Raw genomic sequence first — 19,402 nt, forward strand, 5'->3', positions numbered from 1 at the left:
AAGAATCTTTAATTCAGATTTAAAAAATCAATAAATTAATTCTGCATTTCTTACCAGTTCCTTTCTTTATCTCAGTGCTGTGCACAAAAGCAGGCAACTTTATGACCCCATTCCTCTCACTGGCACATTCTGTGCTAGTTTTTCTGCTCTTTAACCACATAGACAGATGCACTGGCACAAACCTGCACATTTAGTAAAGGAAGCCAGTTGTCTGAACACTTCCTGGCAAATTCTAGTAATGACCCCTCTTCCCCTTTCTCTTTCAAAGATTTAAAATTTTTTTGCTGCAGTCATGATTCTGAAACATGATGTTTATAGAACATGATGGTTTTCCAGGTAAATTTACTGTTTCTGTAATGTAAATGTATAAACATATATTTAGAGATTAAACGATTATTCTGTTGGAAAAATTGTTTTATGGAATTTGTGTTGTACCATAGAATGCTGATGCAAAAATGACTTTTCGCTTAGGGTTTTTCTAGGAATACTGGGAAGGATGACTCCGATCTGGAGCCACATTTCATTGTACCCACAAAGCTTTCCCCCCCCCATTTCTTTTTTGTAATTATTTCCTGCTCTGATCTAAAATGTAAGAAATCTAATTTGACGTTATGAGGAATTGTTTTTGCAGTTAACCAGATCAAGTTGTTCATTCTTAATTTTATTTTAAACAAAAGAAAAAGACACCTTAAAGACAGATTACAGTTCTTTAGATCTTGAGTGTTTTTGTATTCCCTTTAAGTTTCAGCATGGAATGACACTAATTCATGACTGTGTTCAAGTCACCCAGTAAATTTCGATACGTGCCGTCTGATGCTGGTGTTCAGTATATTTATAACATGCAAACATGCTGACCTGAACAGATCTCCCTTTACACTAATACTATTTCAATGATCCCAATACTAAACCACATATAACTGTATTACACCTACTGGCATACTTGGCATGCTGAATAATTAAATGAAACATGGAGGTGTAGTTCAAGTAGCATAATTTCATTGTATATACTGATAATGTTCACAAATACTGTAACAGCCTCACATATTTCATTTTGCACAAAATGGAGTGTAACAAATACAGCCCCCAGTTACTGCTAAATTACATACAGTACATCAATTGTGTACCAGGAGTGACAAAGTACAAGAGATTTGTAACATCAGTACTTCATTGGCAATGTGTTTTCTTAAGTAACAGTATCAAATCCCTTTTATCACAATCTTCCCTTTTCACAGAATTTTCAAAAAACATAAAAAATATATACTGTATATTAAAAAAAAACATAATAGTCCACACTCAACAAAGAGGTGGTCAACAGTTCAGTGCCTGGAAGTGAAAACTAAGAAAGTGGATTTCCAAATGAAAGAAACCTTAAACTTAACAACACGAGGAGTTTAGAACAAACCATGGCTGACAGAAGGTATTATGCACAGATATTCTATGTACGGATCAGTCAGCTCAGTGTGCTAATTGTTTAAAGTTCTGACTGCCAAAGTTGATGTTCAGTGTCCTACTGATTTGCTGGTTCAGCATGAACGTATATGAGGGGGTGTGGTAAGAAGACTGAGAACCAGAACACCCATCGCTTGCAACACAAACAACGTTAGAACTTCCCGTTGCCAAGTGATCATCCTAGAACACAAAAGACTGAAGCATGCAGGAACTGAAAATCTTGTGCAGAACAGCTGCGGCTAAGGGTCACAGAACGACAGAGTCAGGCCAAAGTCTTCCTTGTAGATTTCCCAGGTTTTGGGCTTGTGTGGGTTGTCCAGCTCATCCCTCGACAGATAAAGCCTACAGGGAGGGCAGGGGTGAGAAAAAGAAGTTAACATAGCACTGAAAACATAATTTTCATCAAATGCACTAAAACAAGTAATATTTTACATCAGCAAAAAGGTTCAATATCAGCTTTTCAAAAATGCCTACAGATGCGATTCTAAACTGGCTAAAAATAGAGATGAATAGAAGAATAAATGGCATGTGCAATTCCATAACTTTTGAAATCTCCAGAAATCTGTCATAGTGTTTGAAAAATGCCCTTTTGTCATGTGAGGCACACAATGCAGGGGACCCACGTGTTATTTTGTACAAATGAAGTGTTGAACCAGAAGTAGAAAGGGCAGTTTTCATATCCCTTAGGAAGACCCTGGAGAACAAATTAAAACAGCGTATTGAGAGAAGGATCAGAGAATACATACAAGATACTATCTAGGCAAGTGCGTTATAAGGTGAGTTACATTACATTACATTACAGGCATTTAGCAGACGCTCTTATCCAGAGCGACTTACATAGCATTTACATTGTATACATTTATACAGCTGGATATATACTGAAGCAATGCAGGTTAAGTACCTTGCTCAAGGGTACAACGGCAGTGTCCCACCGGGGAATCAAACCTGCGACCTTCAGGTTACAAGAAGGTCACAACTCCTTACCCATTATGCTACACTGCCACCCCGTTCTCCTGAATGGAATTATATTTGTCACAAATTATGTCACTCAGACAGTCTCTCCTCACCCAACACAAACAGGGCTGCTACTGTACAATTACAAATAGGTGACACTTACAGCACTGGATTCGAACATGACCTTGACGTCACCACTGACCACCGGCCCCTCCTGTAAACTGATGACTACTTCATTATTGCCAGGGTCTGGGAACAGCTGAGGGGATGAAGCATACAGACAACAAATAATGTAAATAGGATTAAAATGGAAACAACCTCAATGACCTGTAGCTTTTACTGGAAAGATACACACCAAAAGGAAAGTCAGAACAGGATGCTACTAGGTCAGCGATGCTGATACTTACTGAACTACCCACTAACACTGCATAGTTGTTCTCGTAATCCGCTGCTCCTGCATTAAACCGTCTCTCACATGACATTGCAAAAGGTAAGGCATATCTCAGTATAAATCAAACTCTGACATACTCTATACACAACTGACTTACAAAAAAAAAAAACAGGCCACTTTTTAATTTTATTAGCATGCACTGGAGTACACCACACCAGACATAACACGTTTCATATTGAGAGCAATCTATGGACTACTCAGGGCACACCTGACTGATGGAACAGCAGGAAACGTACTGAGACTATGCCGCGTTACACAGCATGGAATAAAAGCATGAGCTGCGAGGCAAAGTGAAATGGTGCTGTCCGGTGTCTGGCCTGCTTCAGTGGGGCCATTAAAGACCATACTTACCAGGCAGTTCTCCTGTTTGGCGCAGACGCACTGGAACACTGTCTCCTGCTTAACAATGATCTTCACCTTCAGGTCACTGCCGTTGCCCTTCCCCACACCTGCCAGGAAGGGGGCGGAGCAGAGGGAGGGACATGGCTCTCTTGTATTTGAAACAGTAAATCACTGAAAGCACAATTATAGTCTTTACAGTTCGGATCTTGGGATCTCTTAATAGCTTGGGGTAGATTTGGGGAAACGGAGGACATTGGGTGGCAAATGAGTACGCCATGGTCTGGAATGGAGCAGATTAACCAGTGCAGAGGAGAATGCTGGTGTGTCTTAACATGAATAGAGGAGAATGCGAGTGAATTTTACTCCATTTTGGGTAAGAATGTGGGTGTGTCTTACCCAGTATAGAATGGATTCGGATGCTCCTTATTTTCAGACTCTTCTCTGGGGGCAGTTGCCTGTTGTATTGGTTCTTCATAATTTCATAGTAACCCACATATCTGCTCTGCAGTAAAAATGAATTATATTCATGTGTACAGTAACTGACATGACAGTGAAATACCACAGAAGCGGAACATTTTTAATACCTGGAGGGAGTAAATTTGCAGAGGTGACATTTGTTGTAATCATAATGACAAAGATTCACATTATAATGTTCACATTAGATGACTCCTCCCATGCTGGCAATGGGACTAGGGGGGTCTTTACCCCTTACCTGCGAGGGGGTCTCCACTCCCTGGAACTTGGAACTCATGCTTTTATCTGTCCTCCGCTCCCCAAAGTAATTTAAACTGTCCTGTAAGACCATAAGCACCAGATTAAATTATATCCCAACACTACACACTCAGGTGGTAGGGATGTCATCTAACACCCCATTTACAATGTACCTGTGCACTCTCAAACTGGTCACTGTCAATCAACCAGGTGCAGACCATGGTCCCAGTCCGTCCTGAAAAAGACATCATAGATTACAGTTCAATACACAACATAACCATCATTCATTTCCATATAATGTGCTGATATTGATATCTATGAGGATAATATAGATTCTCTTCCTTCAACCAATACAGTGAATACATAATTGCTGGAACAGATAATAACACTACACAGATAAAGCAGTTTGAACTGAAAACACTACAACTTTTCAATGAAATAACTCCTTCACAGTTCTACCAGTTGTACAGTGCGTATCCCAGAGTTCCCTTCCGGGTAAAACTTCCAGGTTGAGTTCAGCTGTGAGTGTGTGGGGAGCAGGGGACCCTGCATTCTCACCTTTGCCTCCTTTACAGTGGATGGCGATGATGTTGCCGGGGTCAGCTGCCATCCACTCCCTAACGTCAGCAGTGAACTTCAGCATGTCTCTGTGCAGCACAGTGGGAGAAAGAGGACATTCACTGAGCATGATGGCCTCATAACCAGAAAGTACCAGGCCCAAATCCCAGGTGGAATCCGGGTTACCCTCAATTAACTTCCAGTGATTCAAATAGATTAGATTATGGTTGTCTTATTATTTGCAGATATGGGTTTAGTGGTTTTGAGTGATAGTGTTTCACAGTGCGCATTTTCTGCAGTACAGTTGCTGGAAAATGCTAGTAATGCAGAGAAATTCTGGATGTTTCTAACTGGAAAACCCATTTAGGACAAGACAAGACATTTAGGCTTGTATGGCCCAAAATGTCCTCTTGTTGAATTCTGACTAGACTGAGATACTGGTAGTAGGTCCCAAATTTTTTAGGGATAAATTCCTACAGTTTTCTTTAAATATAGATGGCTCCTCTGTCTTCGCTCTGTTAAAAAACTTGGCATAACTACTGATTCAGATCTTTCATTTCAGGCCCACGTTAATAAGATCATGAGTGGCTTTCTTCCACCTGAAGAAAATATCTAAATTAAGGAAGATGCATCCCCTGGGGAGTTTCTTCACGCCACCATTTGAGGGTTCTTATTCCCACAGATAGTTTTAAAAAATATATATCTTATTTGTGGGTTCAGGCCTGGTTTTTTGCTCATTTTATTCTACTAAATGTCCTTGTGACAGTTTTCTGTAAAAATGTTACACAAATAAAACTGATTTGATTAGATTTTGTTCAACCACCCTGTTTGTGTATTCATCCCGTTACTGCCTCACAGCTGGAACACAGCACTAGAGTGTAAATCACAGCTGGAACACAGCACTAGAGTGTAAATCACAGCTGGAACACAGCACTAGAGTGTAAATCACAGCTGGAACACAGCACTAGAGTGTAAATCACAGCTGGAACACAGCACTAGAGTGTAAATCACAACTGGAACACAGCACTAGAGTGTAAATCACAGCTGGAACACAGCACTAGAGTGTAAATCACAGCTGGAACACAGCACTAGAGTGTAAATCACAGCTGGAACACAGCACTAGAGTGTAAATCACAGCTGGAACACTGCACTAGAGTGTAAATCACAGATGGGGAGAGAGACCAAGGTACTTACTCTAGAGCAGGAACATTGTGGTCACCAATGAACACCCGCTCCACCCTGTAGTGGAAGAACTGGGGATCATAGCCTTTCTCACCTGGAAAAAAAATGATTGAGCTTAGTGAGCATTTGAGTGATGGCATCTTTTTTAACTTGACTTTTTTCAATGCTACTGTATCTGCTCCTTTAAAATTCTCATATTTGCAAACAGCGGATTATGATTTAGAAATTCTGGGTGTGGTTTTTTTTGAGCATTTATGAGGTAACTTCTCAAAGATTTTGAAATGTGTTGCCGACGTACTGCAAAGGTTGTACACTTTGTAGTGATCTGCATGCTTGGTGTCCAGGAACCTTGCCACCTCCTGAATGGAACACAGAGGTGAATTAAAGCCAATATAGTAACATACTGACACACAGTAATGCTTCAGTTACTATTTTCCCAGGAAAAAAGGAGTGTATTGCATGTGTACTATACAGGAATGTAATTTGGATGTGGGGGAGCTTACTCTGATTGGGTTCCTATAGAAAGACTGTTTCCCAGATGAGGGGAATGACATGGCAATGACACGGTCTGGAATATCAGAGAGACATTTTGGTCAACACAACTCTGTGCACAGCCTTTCACCAAACCACGGACTAAGACCAAAGGTGACTCAAAGCCACTGGAATGCCATCTGGAGATGAAGCCACAAACACAGCACACATACACACACCTGTGACATAGGTGAGGTCCAGATCAAACCCGTCTTTCTGGTACCGCCTTTTGTTTTCCGAGACCTGAGGAGGTGAGACAGCACAGTACCACCTCAACTGATCGATTCTTAATCACCTCCATAAATCGTGGACTTTTCTGGCTACTTGCCCTTAAAAAGGGTGTGGTGCTTGTTTATAGACAACAGACAACTTGGGAAAACAGAAAAAAATTTAGATTTATTGGACAAAGTAAACACCAAGCCATGGACCAAACACAGTGGAGCAATGCACTATAGTTTTGCAGGCTCTCTTGTCCCACCTGTTAGCCAATTAGGTCAGTACTATACACAATAGACAAAAACATATATGTCACAATTGCTACGTTTGTACTTTATACCACTTCACCTTAATAAAAAGCAGATAACTGCACTGTTAAATACAGGGGTCAGGGTGCAGTGTATCAGCGTGGCAATGAATCAGCAACTCCAAAGCCCTTATCAACGGTCCGTACAACTGCAAACTGTATATGCATGGGCTGAGTGTGATCATTCTGGGCATGAAAAACAACTGGTCCAGGATCAGTACTTGAAAATGGCACAAAGTGATGCAATATCAGTGCTGTAGCAGTACAGGTATCTCACCATTCTCCTAGTGACCTTCTCCAGCTCCTTCTTCTGTGCAGCCAGTCTGAAGATACGCACCAAGATGAGGATCCTCAGTGCCCTCAGGAAGGACACCATCCTGTATGCACAAAGCAAGAGGCCAGCCAATAAGGATGCGATAAGGAGCCCTCAGAGCCCATGAGAACAGAACATGGATCACGCATCAGAGACAGGAGGAACCAACAAACTGTCATAAGGTTGTTGCTGCTGTTTCACTTGAGTTCTGAAATGCTATCTCTCACTCATCTCCCATTAATTATCCCAGCGAAAATGGGCAAGCAAAGTGCCCAAAGGACCATTTGCTCTTGAAAATAAACCTGGACTATTCTGTCCCACCACAGACATCCAGTTACGTTGTACTGCTAACACCAGCGTGCAGACCAGCGCAGTCCAGCAAGTGATGTCATCTTTGTGCTCAGTTGGGATATGCAGACAACACTATCCATTTCTGTATCTGTACCAAAAAAAATCTAATAATAATTAAGAACTAGGAGGTGTTGATGGGGGGGGGGAAGCTAATCTCATCTTCCAAATATCATTGGTCAGATTCACTGGTAACACATGCATGTAATATGGGAAAAATATTACATATATGTGTTACCATGTGATATGACCTCAGTTATCAAGCGGAAAGCCCAATAGAGGAGCTGAGACGTAGGGATATAAACTGACAAAGAGGTTTAGAAACACAGACAGAAAGCTGCTAAGCTGCCAGTACCTGGGAATAAGGCTGGGCCCAGTCAGGTCAGTAAAAGTGTAGATCATAGTAACAACCAGAGTGATAACCACAATGCAGGCGTCGAGGATGTTCAGTTTGGAGCTGAAGTACACCTTGAACCTGAAACACAGTCATAATATGATCAGGACACCCTGTCACTCAGCACAACAAGAACAGGTCAAAACCTAGTATATGGCTGGACATCTCCGGCCGACCAATGGTGTAACTTCATCACTCACTCAGTCACTCACTCAGTCACTCAGTCACACTGTTGCGGTCCAGCCGAAAATAAATGAACAGATTTAAACAATCAGCAAACCTGCTCCCGGTGCTCAGACTGAAAATCACCCATCACAATTACGCTACAGGTCACTCCTAGAATCAGTCACATTCCCAGAAGTGCACAATGCAAAGGAAGCAAGCAGTACCATTTCCCATCAGCACTTCCTGCCCCAAGAGACTTTGCCCCTCCGCTGTAAAACTGCTGACGCGTCCCTGACTCACCCCTCCACATAGATCCGGAGGAGGACGTCCACCAGGAAGAAAAGCGAGATGGCCAGGGACACCGCCTCCAGCGCGTCTCCCACCTCCCGGCTGCGGGTGGGCGTGGCCAGGTCAGCGATGACCAGGATGATGTCAACGATTATCAGCACCACACCGAACATCCTGGAGAGAAGTGTTCGGAAGTCTCACTGCACACTGCGGCATGCTGCATTGGTTGTAGTACAGTGATATTCGAACAGTAATAACTAAGGCCTTGTGTCAGAGTTAATGTTTTGCTATTTTCATTTGACTTCCTCATCAAAGAAGTTGTTTAAGAGGACTTCAAGTAAACATGGCAGCAGTTCAGGAGGTAAAGACACTGACCGAAACCCAAAGGACATCACGAATGGAGTAATCTTCTTTCGGATTCGCCTGAAATAAAAATAAATAAAAAAGAAAAGCACAAAATCATGGATGAACTGACATTACATCAAAGCAGAATCCAACTCACAAAATGCCTCCATTCCTGTCCACAAAGATACATACTGGTACATGGTGTCAGGTTCAACACTCTCCTCTTTGCCATCATCAATCTGTATATTGGTCTCCTCTTTCCCATTGGCCTCAACGCTGAGAAAGGGAGGAAGACAGAACACATCAAAGGATGTAAAATACGGCAATAAAAGCTATCAATAGCCTATACTGCTGGAATGCAAGTCTAGATTCTCTAGGCTGGGTTCAGATGCCAAGGATAATGCCGCCATTATAATAAAATCATCTTGCACAAGGCTGTGTAGGCCTAATAATATTGTTAAAGTAAAATTACACTCGCAGTAAAAGTTACAGGGCTTGATATTTCCACAAATCAAAGCAGTCTGTCTGCTCATGAAACCCAGCTCATGTCATTAGCTCACCCATTAGCCTGTTTAGGCTCTGACTCCGGGCTGTACCGCACAGACATTTCCAGCAAGACAGTCCTCTTCTGCAAAAGATAGATGTTGCCAAACAAAAACGACAACTATCTGTACGATAAATACATGCAAACGGGAACAACAGAAGTGTGAACATATATTTTCTTTTTGAAACGAATGTTATCAGCCAAAGAGCTGAATGAAAACGTACAATACAATACAAGGCAACTACAAGGACAGCAATTTGCAGCGTCTGTGTGTGGTTTATACCGAAGTTTGACCGACAGTAACTTTGTCAGTTTACTGCACAATTCGTGAGAATACGAATGACGAAAGCATTCGTTGGTAATACTGCACGTATTAGCTATATACTATAAAACATTGCCTACGGTGGTTCTTTTAAAATTAAGTCCATAATAAAGTCCAGATGTTGCAATTGTGCATCTCCGATCACCTCGTGTATAACAACTCTCACAGATGTAGATTTCATTGAATAGGCTACTGTCGTCGCGAAATAAGTTTATAGATACCATTTATAGAGATTATGCACAGTTACGGCTCAAAAGAAAATAAAAAACTGGTCACTAGTTCATCCTGGAATTCCAAACAACTGAATAGAAGCCGAGTCGCGTGAACAACAAAGAGAGGCTGACGGTCGTGTTTTTGCGAACTTTTAAAGTCTATATAGCAGAAATGAAACGATGATCGTAATATAGCCTATGCTGTGATCCTGAAACATTATTTAATACAATAAGGTAAAGCAGACATACCAATCTCGGCAACGTGTGGAGTATTTCGGCGTGCCTTGTTTTTCTCGCTTGTTTTTGTTTTTAACATAAATTCCCAAAACTAGCGAATTTAGTTATCGTGTGCTCATTTTCAAAATCGTAATCTACACTGTCCCGCTCACGTTCTTCGAACAAGTTGAATTCCCTTAGTCTTGTGACTCTTTTTGGAGGAATACGGTTCATAGGTTGTCAGGGGTATTTTTTCCTTCTGTCCGCAGCAAAACCTCCCTCTGCAGACGTAGCGGTTTTTAACTTCCTGAAGCGGTCTGTACGTGTTGCCCTTTTCCTCCAACATCTGTGTCACAACTTTGATCCATTTCCTTTACCCCTTTGGCTACTTTGTTGCTTTAAACGTCGTTTATGAACGCAGTCGTAATTAAGCAAACGTGATTAAGTGTCTTAAAACATGGATTTGCATGATAAAATCATTTAAGTTCTGTCGTTTTTCCTCCCATAAAGTCGGGCGCCTTTAAGAGATTGCAACCCACAGTTTTGAAAGGTAGCTTGGTTTGATAGTCTTATTGAATCACAGGATTATTCCTTGTGTGGGTGAAACATTGGGAAATCATGAAATAGTTAATTCAGCCAAAAACGTAAATGTATTTTTTTTTAAATCATTAAATTCGAACCAACAAAGTCCTATTAATTTGAAAATGGTGTAATTAATTTACACTTAAAATGTACAATATTTGTATGTGATGCAATATTCCAAAACCTTTAGAAAATGTCGTATTTCAAATGTATTTCCCTGAAATTAAGATTATTTATGGTGAGCACATTTTAATACTTAATGTCACCGTGGTCATAAAGAAGATTATGACAACACGGTTTGAAAGAGAAATCCATCCTGGTTGGTAATAATCTTTGGTAGGTAAGGTATAAACTTTTATTTGTTTGAAATTTTTGTTGTGGTTGTTGTTGTTGTTGTTGTTGTTGTTGTTGTTGTTGTTGATGATGCAGTTTTTGTACACCAGTAGTCAATTCCCGAGCCTGGATAGGCCAACAGGTTTTTAAAGAAACACAAGGGTGCATTGCACTCAATAAACAGAAAACATTCCTTCCTCTGCCCTAGCTCAGGTTTCATAACTCACCTTGATACTTTTGTTTCCAATTAGATGGAAGAGGTGTGCTGATTTAATCACTACAAATGCATGCACTTTAATAAACACATGTTCACTTAATTCTTAAGACAAACTGAAAAAAACTATGTACCAGTATGACATATAAAAACAGATAATTTAATTTACTGAACTGAAGATTCCATACAGACAGCAAATCATTGTGTTTTAAAAATCATAAAGGATTGGAATGACAAAATGTAAATCATCTCTCTTTTGCAGAGATATTTTCCATAATAAAATAGGTCAAGAATGTTTTTTTGTCCCTGAACAGATTAAAAACTTTGTGTGCAGCAGTAACTTTGATAAGCAGTGGTTCTCACCATTGTCTGGTGGTAACAAAATGGTATTCCTGATTTCTCACACAAGCCCTCCCACTTAAAGGCAACAGATACTTTAATATTTTCTGAACCTTGACTTTTCTCATAAGCTTCAACAGTTTCCATATATATTCCTCATAGGTCTGTTCTTCATCCTTCAGGAATAAGAGAAGCCAGTGCAAGCTCAGGATGTGGGGCACGTGTAGCCTGGTCGAGTGCCGTAGAAACACAGCCCTCCCCGGTTGTCTCTTGCTAAGTAAGCCCATGAACCCCCAGAACCTCTACACTGTCCTCTTCCCCTAAATATCCAGAGAGGTCCATCATGTGCTGCTCGGACTCTGTCAGGCCGTAGGGGGAGGCGCTGCACCCGGGGTAGTCCGGCAGGCTCCGGCACTTGTCCCGTCGGTGGTCCGGGTCCGAATGGGCGATGGTGGAGCTGCGCTGTCGGTGGCAGGTGGCCGAGGCGTTGGCCTCCTTCAGCTTGCGCGCCAGGATGTTCCTCTGGATGGGAGAGGGGCCCCTCCTGCTCCAGTTCGCCTCGGCCCTGCCCGCTCTGTCATGGCCGAACCCCTGGCCCCGCGGCACCGCGTGCGGAACGCTGTGAAGGTCCGGCCTGCCGGGGTCTTCTGTCTGCGACGTCGCCGTGACTTCAGGGATGCGGGCAGCCGTCTCTACGTACGGTCGGCGCCTGTCGCCCACGGTGCTGTCGATGAGTCTGGATTTTGGGCGGCCCCATTCATCCCGCTCAGGGGCGCGGGGCTGCTCCCACGCCCTTGCCCTGCAGCTGCCCTCCGGCAGCTGGCGGGGGGTCACCTGGGTCATGCTCCTCTCCCTGAAGGCCCGGGACGGCTGGTGCTGCTTGGTCTCGTGGAAGCTGGACGTCCTCCTGAAGCTGGGGTTCCTCAGGTGCCCCCCGCAGCGCTCCACCATCTCCACCCAGTGCTCCGTACGCTCTCTCCGCCGGGAGCTCCCGCCGAAACCGGGCGCCTGGGGGCCCAAGGCGAAGTCCACCCTGGGGCTGAGGCGGTCCGGGAGGGTCGTGGACCCTTTGTTCGCCGTGGTCGTGTCCATGAAGGGCGACTTGATGCGAAAGCGGTTGAGGTTGGCCTCCTCCTGGCCGTCCAGCTCGGGGGGAACCGGGGTGAGAGCGGCAGGGGTGGAGGCGGTGGTGGTTTCCAGCATGGTGTCATCGATGGGGCTCTGGGAGACGTGGTAGACCTTGGTGGCCTCCTTCAGCCCCTTCTTCTTCATCTCCTTCAGCTGCTGGTGCGCCAGGCGGTACCCGAAAATGGGCGGGACGATCTTCTGGCCGTTCGGGGAAACCCGCTCCGGGTCCAGGTGGTGGAGGGGGAGGGCCTGTCCCTGCTGGCGGCCCGGGGCCCCCCTCTCCGGGAGGCCCGGCTCGGGGAGGCCCACCTGCAGGCTCTCGGAGAAGCTGGGCCGCTGCAGGCTGTGGCCGCAGATGGAGGCCTCGTCCGAGTTCTTCCTGCCGCCGGGCGGGTGCGCGGAGCTGCGGCGCACCGAGCTGCACTTGGGCGCTCGGCACGCCCTGCGCCAGACCGCGATCACCACCGTCGCCAGGATCACCACCAGGCAGAGGGAGATGCCCGCCACTGCCACCAGGTTACCGCCCAGCGTGTTGCCGATGGGGGGCAGTGGAGACAAGGAGGGACGAGGCACTGCAAACAGAGAGAGAGATTAAGGGATAGTATCGTCCATTCCAGCATGGTGCTGACAACCAGAAAGATTAGGGTGACATGTCGGATATTTAACTAAATCTGAGCTATGGCAATCGGACAGAACAAGCACTTACCTTTGTTCAGAATTAGTTACAACCATAACTAATCAATTCCCAGGATTTAACATCTCCCGTGAAAAAAATTGCAGGAAATAAAATATATTTTAAGTAGCCAGTACTACGAGGTACTTTACAGCAAGTGCTCTCTATATTCAGGTCAATTCATTCCTGTTTGCTTGTGGCTGTATTTTGTCATCTTTTGCAGTGATGCGTCTACCAGGCCATGCAATCAACTTCATGTAGCGACACAGCAGATAACTCCATACTATTGAAATGCAGAATTTTCAGTAAGCTCCATATTAATCTTACTGATTTACAATCTCCTGTAATGTGCATATTCTGCTTAAATGCATAACATACCAACAGTGCTGAGAATATGCATTCATCAGTTATGAGGAGCCAACTGTACACAGGATGGAGAAAATGTGGAATAACAGACCTGTGCAGTCTTCCAGGGAGCAATGGGACTGCTCTTTAACCATGCCGGTGCACTGCATCCCACCAGTAGAGGACGCTAGACACTCACGAGTGCGCTCCCTCACCCCCTCCCCACAGCTCACACTGCATCCGCTCCAGGACTGCCACAGCCCCCATGTTTCTACACAGAGCAGAATGAAGGAGAGAAATGGTTAGTGTTTCACCCTCCTGTTTTCCTGTTGAACTCAATGGAAAAAATATTCAGGAGAAACAATGCTTGTAGTATCTACTGCATATCTGGCAGCAGCACGGTGGTTTGAGGCTCATTTGATACCTTGGGCCCTTGATGACTTAAAGCCATTTAGCCAATAAATGTGTTCCATACTGTATCAGCATAATTTACAGCTGAATCTAGTCCCACCCCCCAATTCCCATAGAGATCCATTCAAATGCAAATAGTTTTTGCATTGCTTGTAGGACAACCTGACAAGAAGATATCCAGACTCTGATGATGTTGATAGGTCACAGACATCAGGAAGTCATGGCATGCAAAGGATATGCAACCAAATACAAAACATGACTCTTTTATTTGACATTATGTTAGTTTGTCTAAATGGGGGACTACGTATAAAAAGTGCTGTAATTACTACATGGTGAAACCAAAATGTATAAGAATACCCTTTAATAAAAGCTCTGAGTCTGCGCTTTGACCACGTGTGAATTGTTTAATTACAAACAGACAAAATAAAATATAAAATCAGAAAAAAGCAGAAAAATGCAGGTGGTTTTAATGTTGTGGCTGATCGGTGTAAGTGTAATGTTCCTGTACATGTACAATAACATCTAATATTAGTGTTGTGGTCCTGTACATGTACAATAACATGTGATATTAGTGAAATGTTAATGTACATGTACAATAACATGTGATATTAGTGAAATGTTAATGTACATGTACAATAACGTGATATTAGATATTAGACGGAGTGTGGCACAGTGGGTAAGGAACTGCGCCTGTAACCGAAAGGTCGCAGGTTCGTCCATGGTAAAAACATGCGTTGTACCTTGAGAAGACTAACTGCATATGCTCAGTATATTCCGGCTGTATAAATGATACATGTAAAGTGCTATGTAAAAAAGTTTGTGTAGTCGTCTGGCATTAAATACATGTAAATGCCTGTAATGTAATGTAATGTAATAATTAGTGAAATGTTCCTGAACATGTACAAGAACATGTGATATGAGTATAGTGTTCCTGTACATATACACGGACATGTGATATTAATGTTGTGTTCCTGTGCATGTAAAATAACATGTGATTTTGATGTAGTGTTCCTGTGTATGTGCAAGAACATGTGATATTAGTGTAGTGTTTCTGTACATGAACAAGAACATGTGATATTAGTGTAGTGTTTCTGTACATGAACAAGAACATGTGATATTAGTGTAGTGTTTCTGTGCATGTACACGGAACATGTGATATTAGTGTAGTGTCCCTGTGCATGTAAAATAACATGTGATATTAGTGTAGCGTTCCTGTGCATGTAAAATAACATGTGATATTAGTGTAGTGTTCCTGTGCATGTATAAGGACATGTGATATTAGTGTAGTGTTCCTGTGCATGTAAAATAACATGTGATATTAGTGTAGTGTTCCTGTGCATGTATGAGGACATGTGATGTCAGTGTACCGGCGCAGGACAAGGCCCACCTGCATTCCTCTGCACGATGACACACGCCTGTGCGGGGCTCGGCGAGCGGCTGAAGTTGAGGAAGAAGCGAAAGCAGTATCTGTTCCTCCCGGGGTCGAAGACGGAGCAGTTGAACTCCGTCTCGTTCTCCCCCTGGGTAAGCCAGTTGAAGCCCAAGGGGGGGGTGACCTGGTCCCCCGTGCTAGTCCCGCCCCCTTCCCGGAACAGCAGGACCTTCCCGTTGGTGAAGGCGCACGGCGGGGGGACCAAGCGAACGGTCACCGTGCCCTCGCACCCGGCCCTGTAGACGTTGTCCACCAGCAGCTTGTAGGAGAAGATGCGGGACAGGTATAGCGGCCCCGAGGACTTTATGTCCCGCTGGGAGTTCGGGGACTTGAGGGCCACCCTGATGAAGTCCCGCTCCGTGAAGGGGAAGGCGCAGTCCAGCTCCACGCGCTGAGATTTAACCACCTTAATGCTACGCCGTGTCCTCGCCCTCACTTTGTCGATGCTGTTCTTTCCGATCTGGTTGTACTCCAGATAGCTGACCTCCAAGTAGAGAGACATGTTCTTATTGCTAATGCAAGGCTGGAAGTAGTCATTAGTGGAGAGGATAATCTGGAAGGAATTTGAACTCTGGTTGTTAGTCCTCTCCACAGCAATGTGGAACGTTGGCCACTGAACATGCAATACCTCACTCCACCACAAAGTGGTGTTGTGCGCACCGCCATTGCTGTCCTGTTCAAGCTTGAATCTGAAACTCCCAGCATATAGGAAGCAGGTGCAATTGAACTCCAAGGTGCCCTCTGATTGGTTCACAGGAAGAGGTCTTGAGAGCACAGTAACGTTGGTCTCTATGTCCACCAGAGACACAGTCATGGCACGGTCCGTTGCATTGTGGCCACAGTTGAAATCCACAAACACGCTCCCATTGCTCAAAGCCACGTGGACTGAGGGCCAGTGGTGGATTTCAGCCACAGCTAATGGAGCAAACAGAGACAAGCAGAAGAATCACCATTAGGAACAACTGCAGTTTCACACACAAGTATTCATATAGACGTACTGTTTTGTCGACAAATTACCCAAAAAACATGGAAACAGGTAAAGTTGATAAACAAGTGTTTGTGTCCTATACTGAAAGTATGCTTGTGTGATCAGAGTCCTGCTAACTGTAACAGTCTCTAATAAATAGCAACAAGTGGTCAGAGGAAGAACGTGCTTGTTCAGTCTTTCACCACCCACCCCCTCCAATTTTCCTTCCAGCCGTATTTCCTATGCAAGCAAAGCAACTGATTAGGTCACCAATGCCTTCAACATAACTGTAGCTGCTAAACAACAGCAAGAGGAACATTTGGGTATTGATAATACAAAAATATTCAAAATGTGGCAGTGTACGCTTCAGTCATGTGATGTCCTTGCTTCCTTCACGTACTTTTGCCAGACAGTTCAGTCTAAAGAGTATACAGTCGTGGATTTGGGACGGTAACAGGCCGGGGTGACACAGCCCACAGGCACCTCGCCCCAGCGTCCTCTCACCCCGTGACCCCAGGCGCTGGCTCACCGTACGCCCAGAGCACCAGCAGGGGAGGGAACGCGGCGGTGGAGCCCTGTGTCATTCCGCCTGCCGCACTCTGGAACTTCCTCACGCCTCATGCCCTCCCTCTTCCTCCATCCGTAGCAGCTCTGAAAACAATGCAGCATAAATCACCGGTCTTCGGACAGCACGCACGCAACCTGTGCCTCATTCATACATGTTCAAAATAGACCTGCCCCATTCGTACAAACGGGTGTTTACACTTAAGCTTCTGGACTGAGCTAACTCTACCTTTCATATGTCTGGGCTTTACCTAAAATGACATATTTAACAATGAGGTGACAAGTTCTTTTTCCCAGAAAAAGAGCAATCTTCATACATGTTCTCCTCTGAGAATAAAACAGCCAGTAAGCCATTAAGAGTATTTTGTGGTGTGTGAAGGAATAATCCATAGATTGTATTTCTCCTTTAAAAATTCTTCAGCAGTTCCGTTTCAATTCCCCGGATATTCACGCAGCACAATGGAGTGTTTTAAATGTGTCATTGTTTTCCAAGTCTCAGGGAATACAACATGCAAAAAATAACTCTCTGCCAGTTCCTGACCGCTCCCGTCTGCAGAACAACCCGCCTGTCTCTCGGTTTTCCCACACTAATTGCACCTCAGCTTTGAACTCTTAATGCTCAGGCAGATGGACAGCACTTACATCACTCACCTCTGCTACTCCTTCAATCAAAGACCTTTGGAACAGGTGTTGAGACCTGAAAAGCAGAGGCATAATCATGTGTAATTGCCCAGAAGAACTTGACTGTTCTCCACTGATAAAGAAAGGATAGCGATTCATGATTTAATTTCTCTTCAATTTACAGTATGTAACACCAGCTCTCAGGGAAAGTTTTATCTCAGTAGCTGATTCTTGACAGACAAATACTTGTGGAGAGCTATGTACACTTTAAACGCATATACTGTATGTTTTTGTGAATGCTGCTTAATTTTTGGAATGATATTGTAAGTGTTGCACAAGGTAACAATAAGCATTTACTCTTCTTGCAGTTATGTCACGACATGACTAGCCTTTTGTGATTGAATAAAAAAATCAATTCATGTCAAAGGGTGTAACTCAGACGTTCCCCTAAATGAATAGGATATTGTCAAGTAAGTGTTAGAATTTGTGGAGTCTTGTCATTAACTGTCCACGGTAAAAATGCGGTGTTTCCCAGTGCATAACAATAATTAACACTAAAACACAACATTCTAATAAATATGCGAACTTGCAAAGCAAACGTAACAATATATGCAATTAACTACTTAAAGGCAGCGGTTGTCTTATTGTAATTAGAACAGAAACAAAAAGCGGTGTCAACTCGCAACAGTACATGAGTGGTACATCAGACCTTCACTTTCAAAGAAAGGATTCCTACTTACAACTGCTGTGCTGGTGACAGATCATCGCTCTTCTTTGTAATTGTGGCTCTGCCAAAGGCTACCGCACAAAAGTAACCTCTGCGTGCGTAATATCCATTGCTTCTAGCCGTCGATTTCAAACCGATCGATAATTTCGAGTTCGAAAAAAGCGCATGACACAGAACATCTAGTGTATACCGACTGCATTCTACAGAGCCTGAGCCGCTCCTGCAGTAAGTGCAGGACGTCAAATGCAACAGCTCTGTACTCGGCTCCCTCTATCGGCACTTAGTGACCGTTATACGCCAACAACATTTACAACTGTCATGGCGTCGAATAATAGCAGTGCAATTATAGCTAGTAATGAGATTCTCAAAGTTACCACCCCCAAAAGAAATATTTACAAAGTAAATGCTTAAACTATTCAGATAATGGTAACAGTAAAATGCATAAATCTAGCAGCACTGATCCTTTCTGTTCAGTGTAATTTTTAAATTGACATTGCAATTTTTAGGCGTGTTTTTTAAAACAGATGATGATAACAGAAAACATTGCATAGTGCAGAGGTCCATGTTGATTACTTCGTCAAAGATGCTGGCCAAACTGAAACCTGAGATGCGTATTATTTCCAAGACCACATTACTGGTTCAGAAGCATAGTTCTGTGGTGAGACATGGTTTGTTTACTGAAACCATTATCATTCAGAGCTGTTAAGGGATGATCATTAGATGAATCAGGCTTTAAGTGTGTGGACCTGTTCCAGGTAAATGCTTTGAAGATGATCATCAGCACCATTTTGAAACTCCAGCCAGAAGAGGGTTGCAGATGACTCCATTCAATAGTGCTACTTCAGGTACTGCAAAGTGAGCAAACATCAAAAAATTTCTTTTTTTTCCAATCCAAACGGCAGAACACATTTAACACCCTTACACAAATGACCAGCATGGAAATTACAGTGCGCTGTGTTGTGTATTAACAAAATACAGAATTTAAAAACAAGGAATAAATGGAGAATAACACTTCATACGTTTCAGTGTAAAGTAGATCACCGTAGGGATGATAAGCATACCTAAAAAGAGAGGTGCTGTATGGCTATGTTCTGCTCTACTTAAGGAACAGTCCCTCAAAAAGCCTAAATACTGTGTTCAGCCATGGTCCATGGAGACAGGGCAGCATTCAAATTACAGCGAGAACAATCCCAAAAACCTTTCAAAGCAAAACATTGG

At 43.5% G+C, this 19,402-nt stretch overlaps 2 protein-coding genes across 5 annotated transcripts; both read right to left on the minus strand.

Annotated features, from left to right (window-relative positions):
• Nucleotides 1–645: 645 nt before the first annotated feature.
• tpte (transmembrane phosphatase with tensin homology) lies at nucleotides 646–10,292 on the minus strand. Of its 3 annotated transcripts, none has more exons than XM_064350086.1 (19): nucleotides 9,882–10,292; nucleotides 9,115–9,218; nucleotides 8,747–8,830; nucleotides 8,585–8,632; nucleotides 8,222–8,383; nucleotides 7,718–7,837; nucleotides 6,979–7,078; nucleotides 6,358–6,421; nucleotides 6,151–6,215; nucleotides 5,946–6,006; nucleotides 5,660–5,741; nucleotides 4,466–4,554; nucleotides 4,081–4,142; nucleotides 3,909–3,989; nucleotides 3,593–3,698; nucleotides 3,206–3,303; nucleotides 2,567–2,662; nucleotides 2,073–2,143; nucleotides 646–1,791 (listed from the first exon to the last, which is right to left on the minus strand). In XM_064350086.1, the coding sequence occupies exons 2-19, from the start codon at nucleotides 9,159–9,161 to the stop codon at nucleotides 1,689–1,691; spliced, it is 1,539 nt and encodes a 512-aa protein (XP_064206156.1). In that variant the 5' UTR covers nucleotides 9,162–9,218; nucleotides 9,882–10,292; the 3' UTR covers nucleotides 646–1,688. The 3 variants fall into 3 exon arrangements, with proteins under 3 accessions (XP_064206156.1, XP_064206155.1, XP_064206154.1); XM_064350085.1 differs by having other exon boundaries at nucleotides 9,115–9,222; XM_064350084.1 differs by having other exon boundaries at nucleotides 9,115–9,182; nucleotides 9,882–10,284.
• Nucleotides 10,293–11,116: 824 nt separating this feature from the next.
• On the minus strand, nucleotides 11,117–18,498 carry LOC135262816 (thrombospondin type-1 domain-containing protein 1). 2 transcript variants are annotated; one of them, XM_064350095.1, is made up of 6 exons: nucleotides 18,198–18,498; nucleotides 17,488–17,533; nucleotides 16,802–16,923; nucleotides 15,261–16,220; nucleotides 13,575–13,733; nucleotides 11,117–13,016 (listed from the first exon to the last, which is right to left on the minus strand). In XM_064350095.1, exons 3-6 carry the CDS (start codon nucleotides 16,854–16,856, stop codon nucleotides 11,590–11,592), a joined length of 2,601 nt encoding a protein of 866 aa, XP_064206165.1. In that variant the 5' UTR covers nucleotides 16,857–16,923; nucleotides 17,488–17,533; nucleotides 18,198–18,498; the 3' UTR covers nucleotides 11,117–11,589. The 2 variants fall into 2 exon arrangements, with proteins under 2 accessions (XP_064206165.1, XP_064206164.1); XM_064350094.1 differs by having other exon boundaries at nucleotides 17,479–17,533.
• Between the last annotated feature and the right edge of the window lie 904 nt (nucleotides 18,499–19,402).

Source organism: Anguilla rostrata, chromosome 9 (assembly GCF_018555375.3).
Source record: "Anguilla rostrata isolate EN2019 chromosome 9, ASM1855537v3, whole genome shotgun sequence".
Taxonomy (NCBI): Eukaryota; Metazoa; Chordata; class Actinopteri; order Anguilliformes; family Anguillidae; genus Anguilla; species Anguilla rostrata.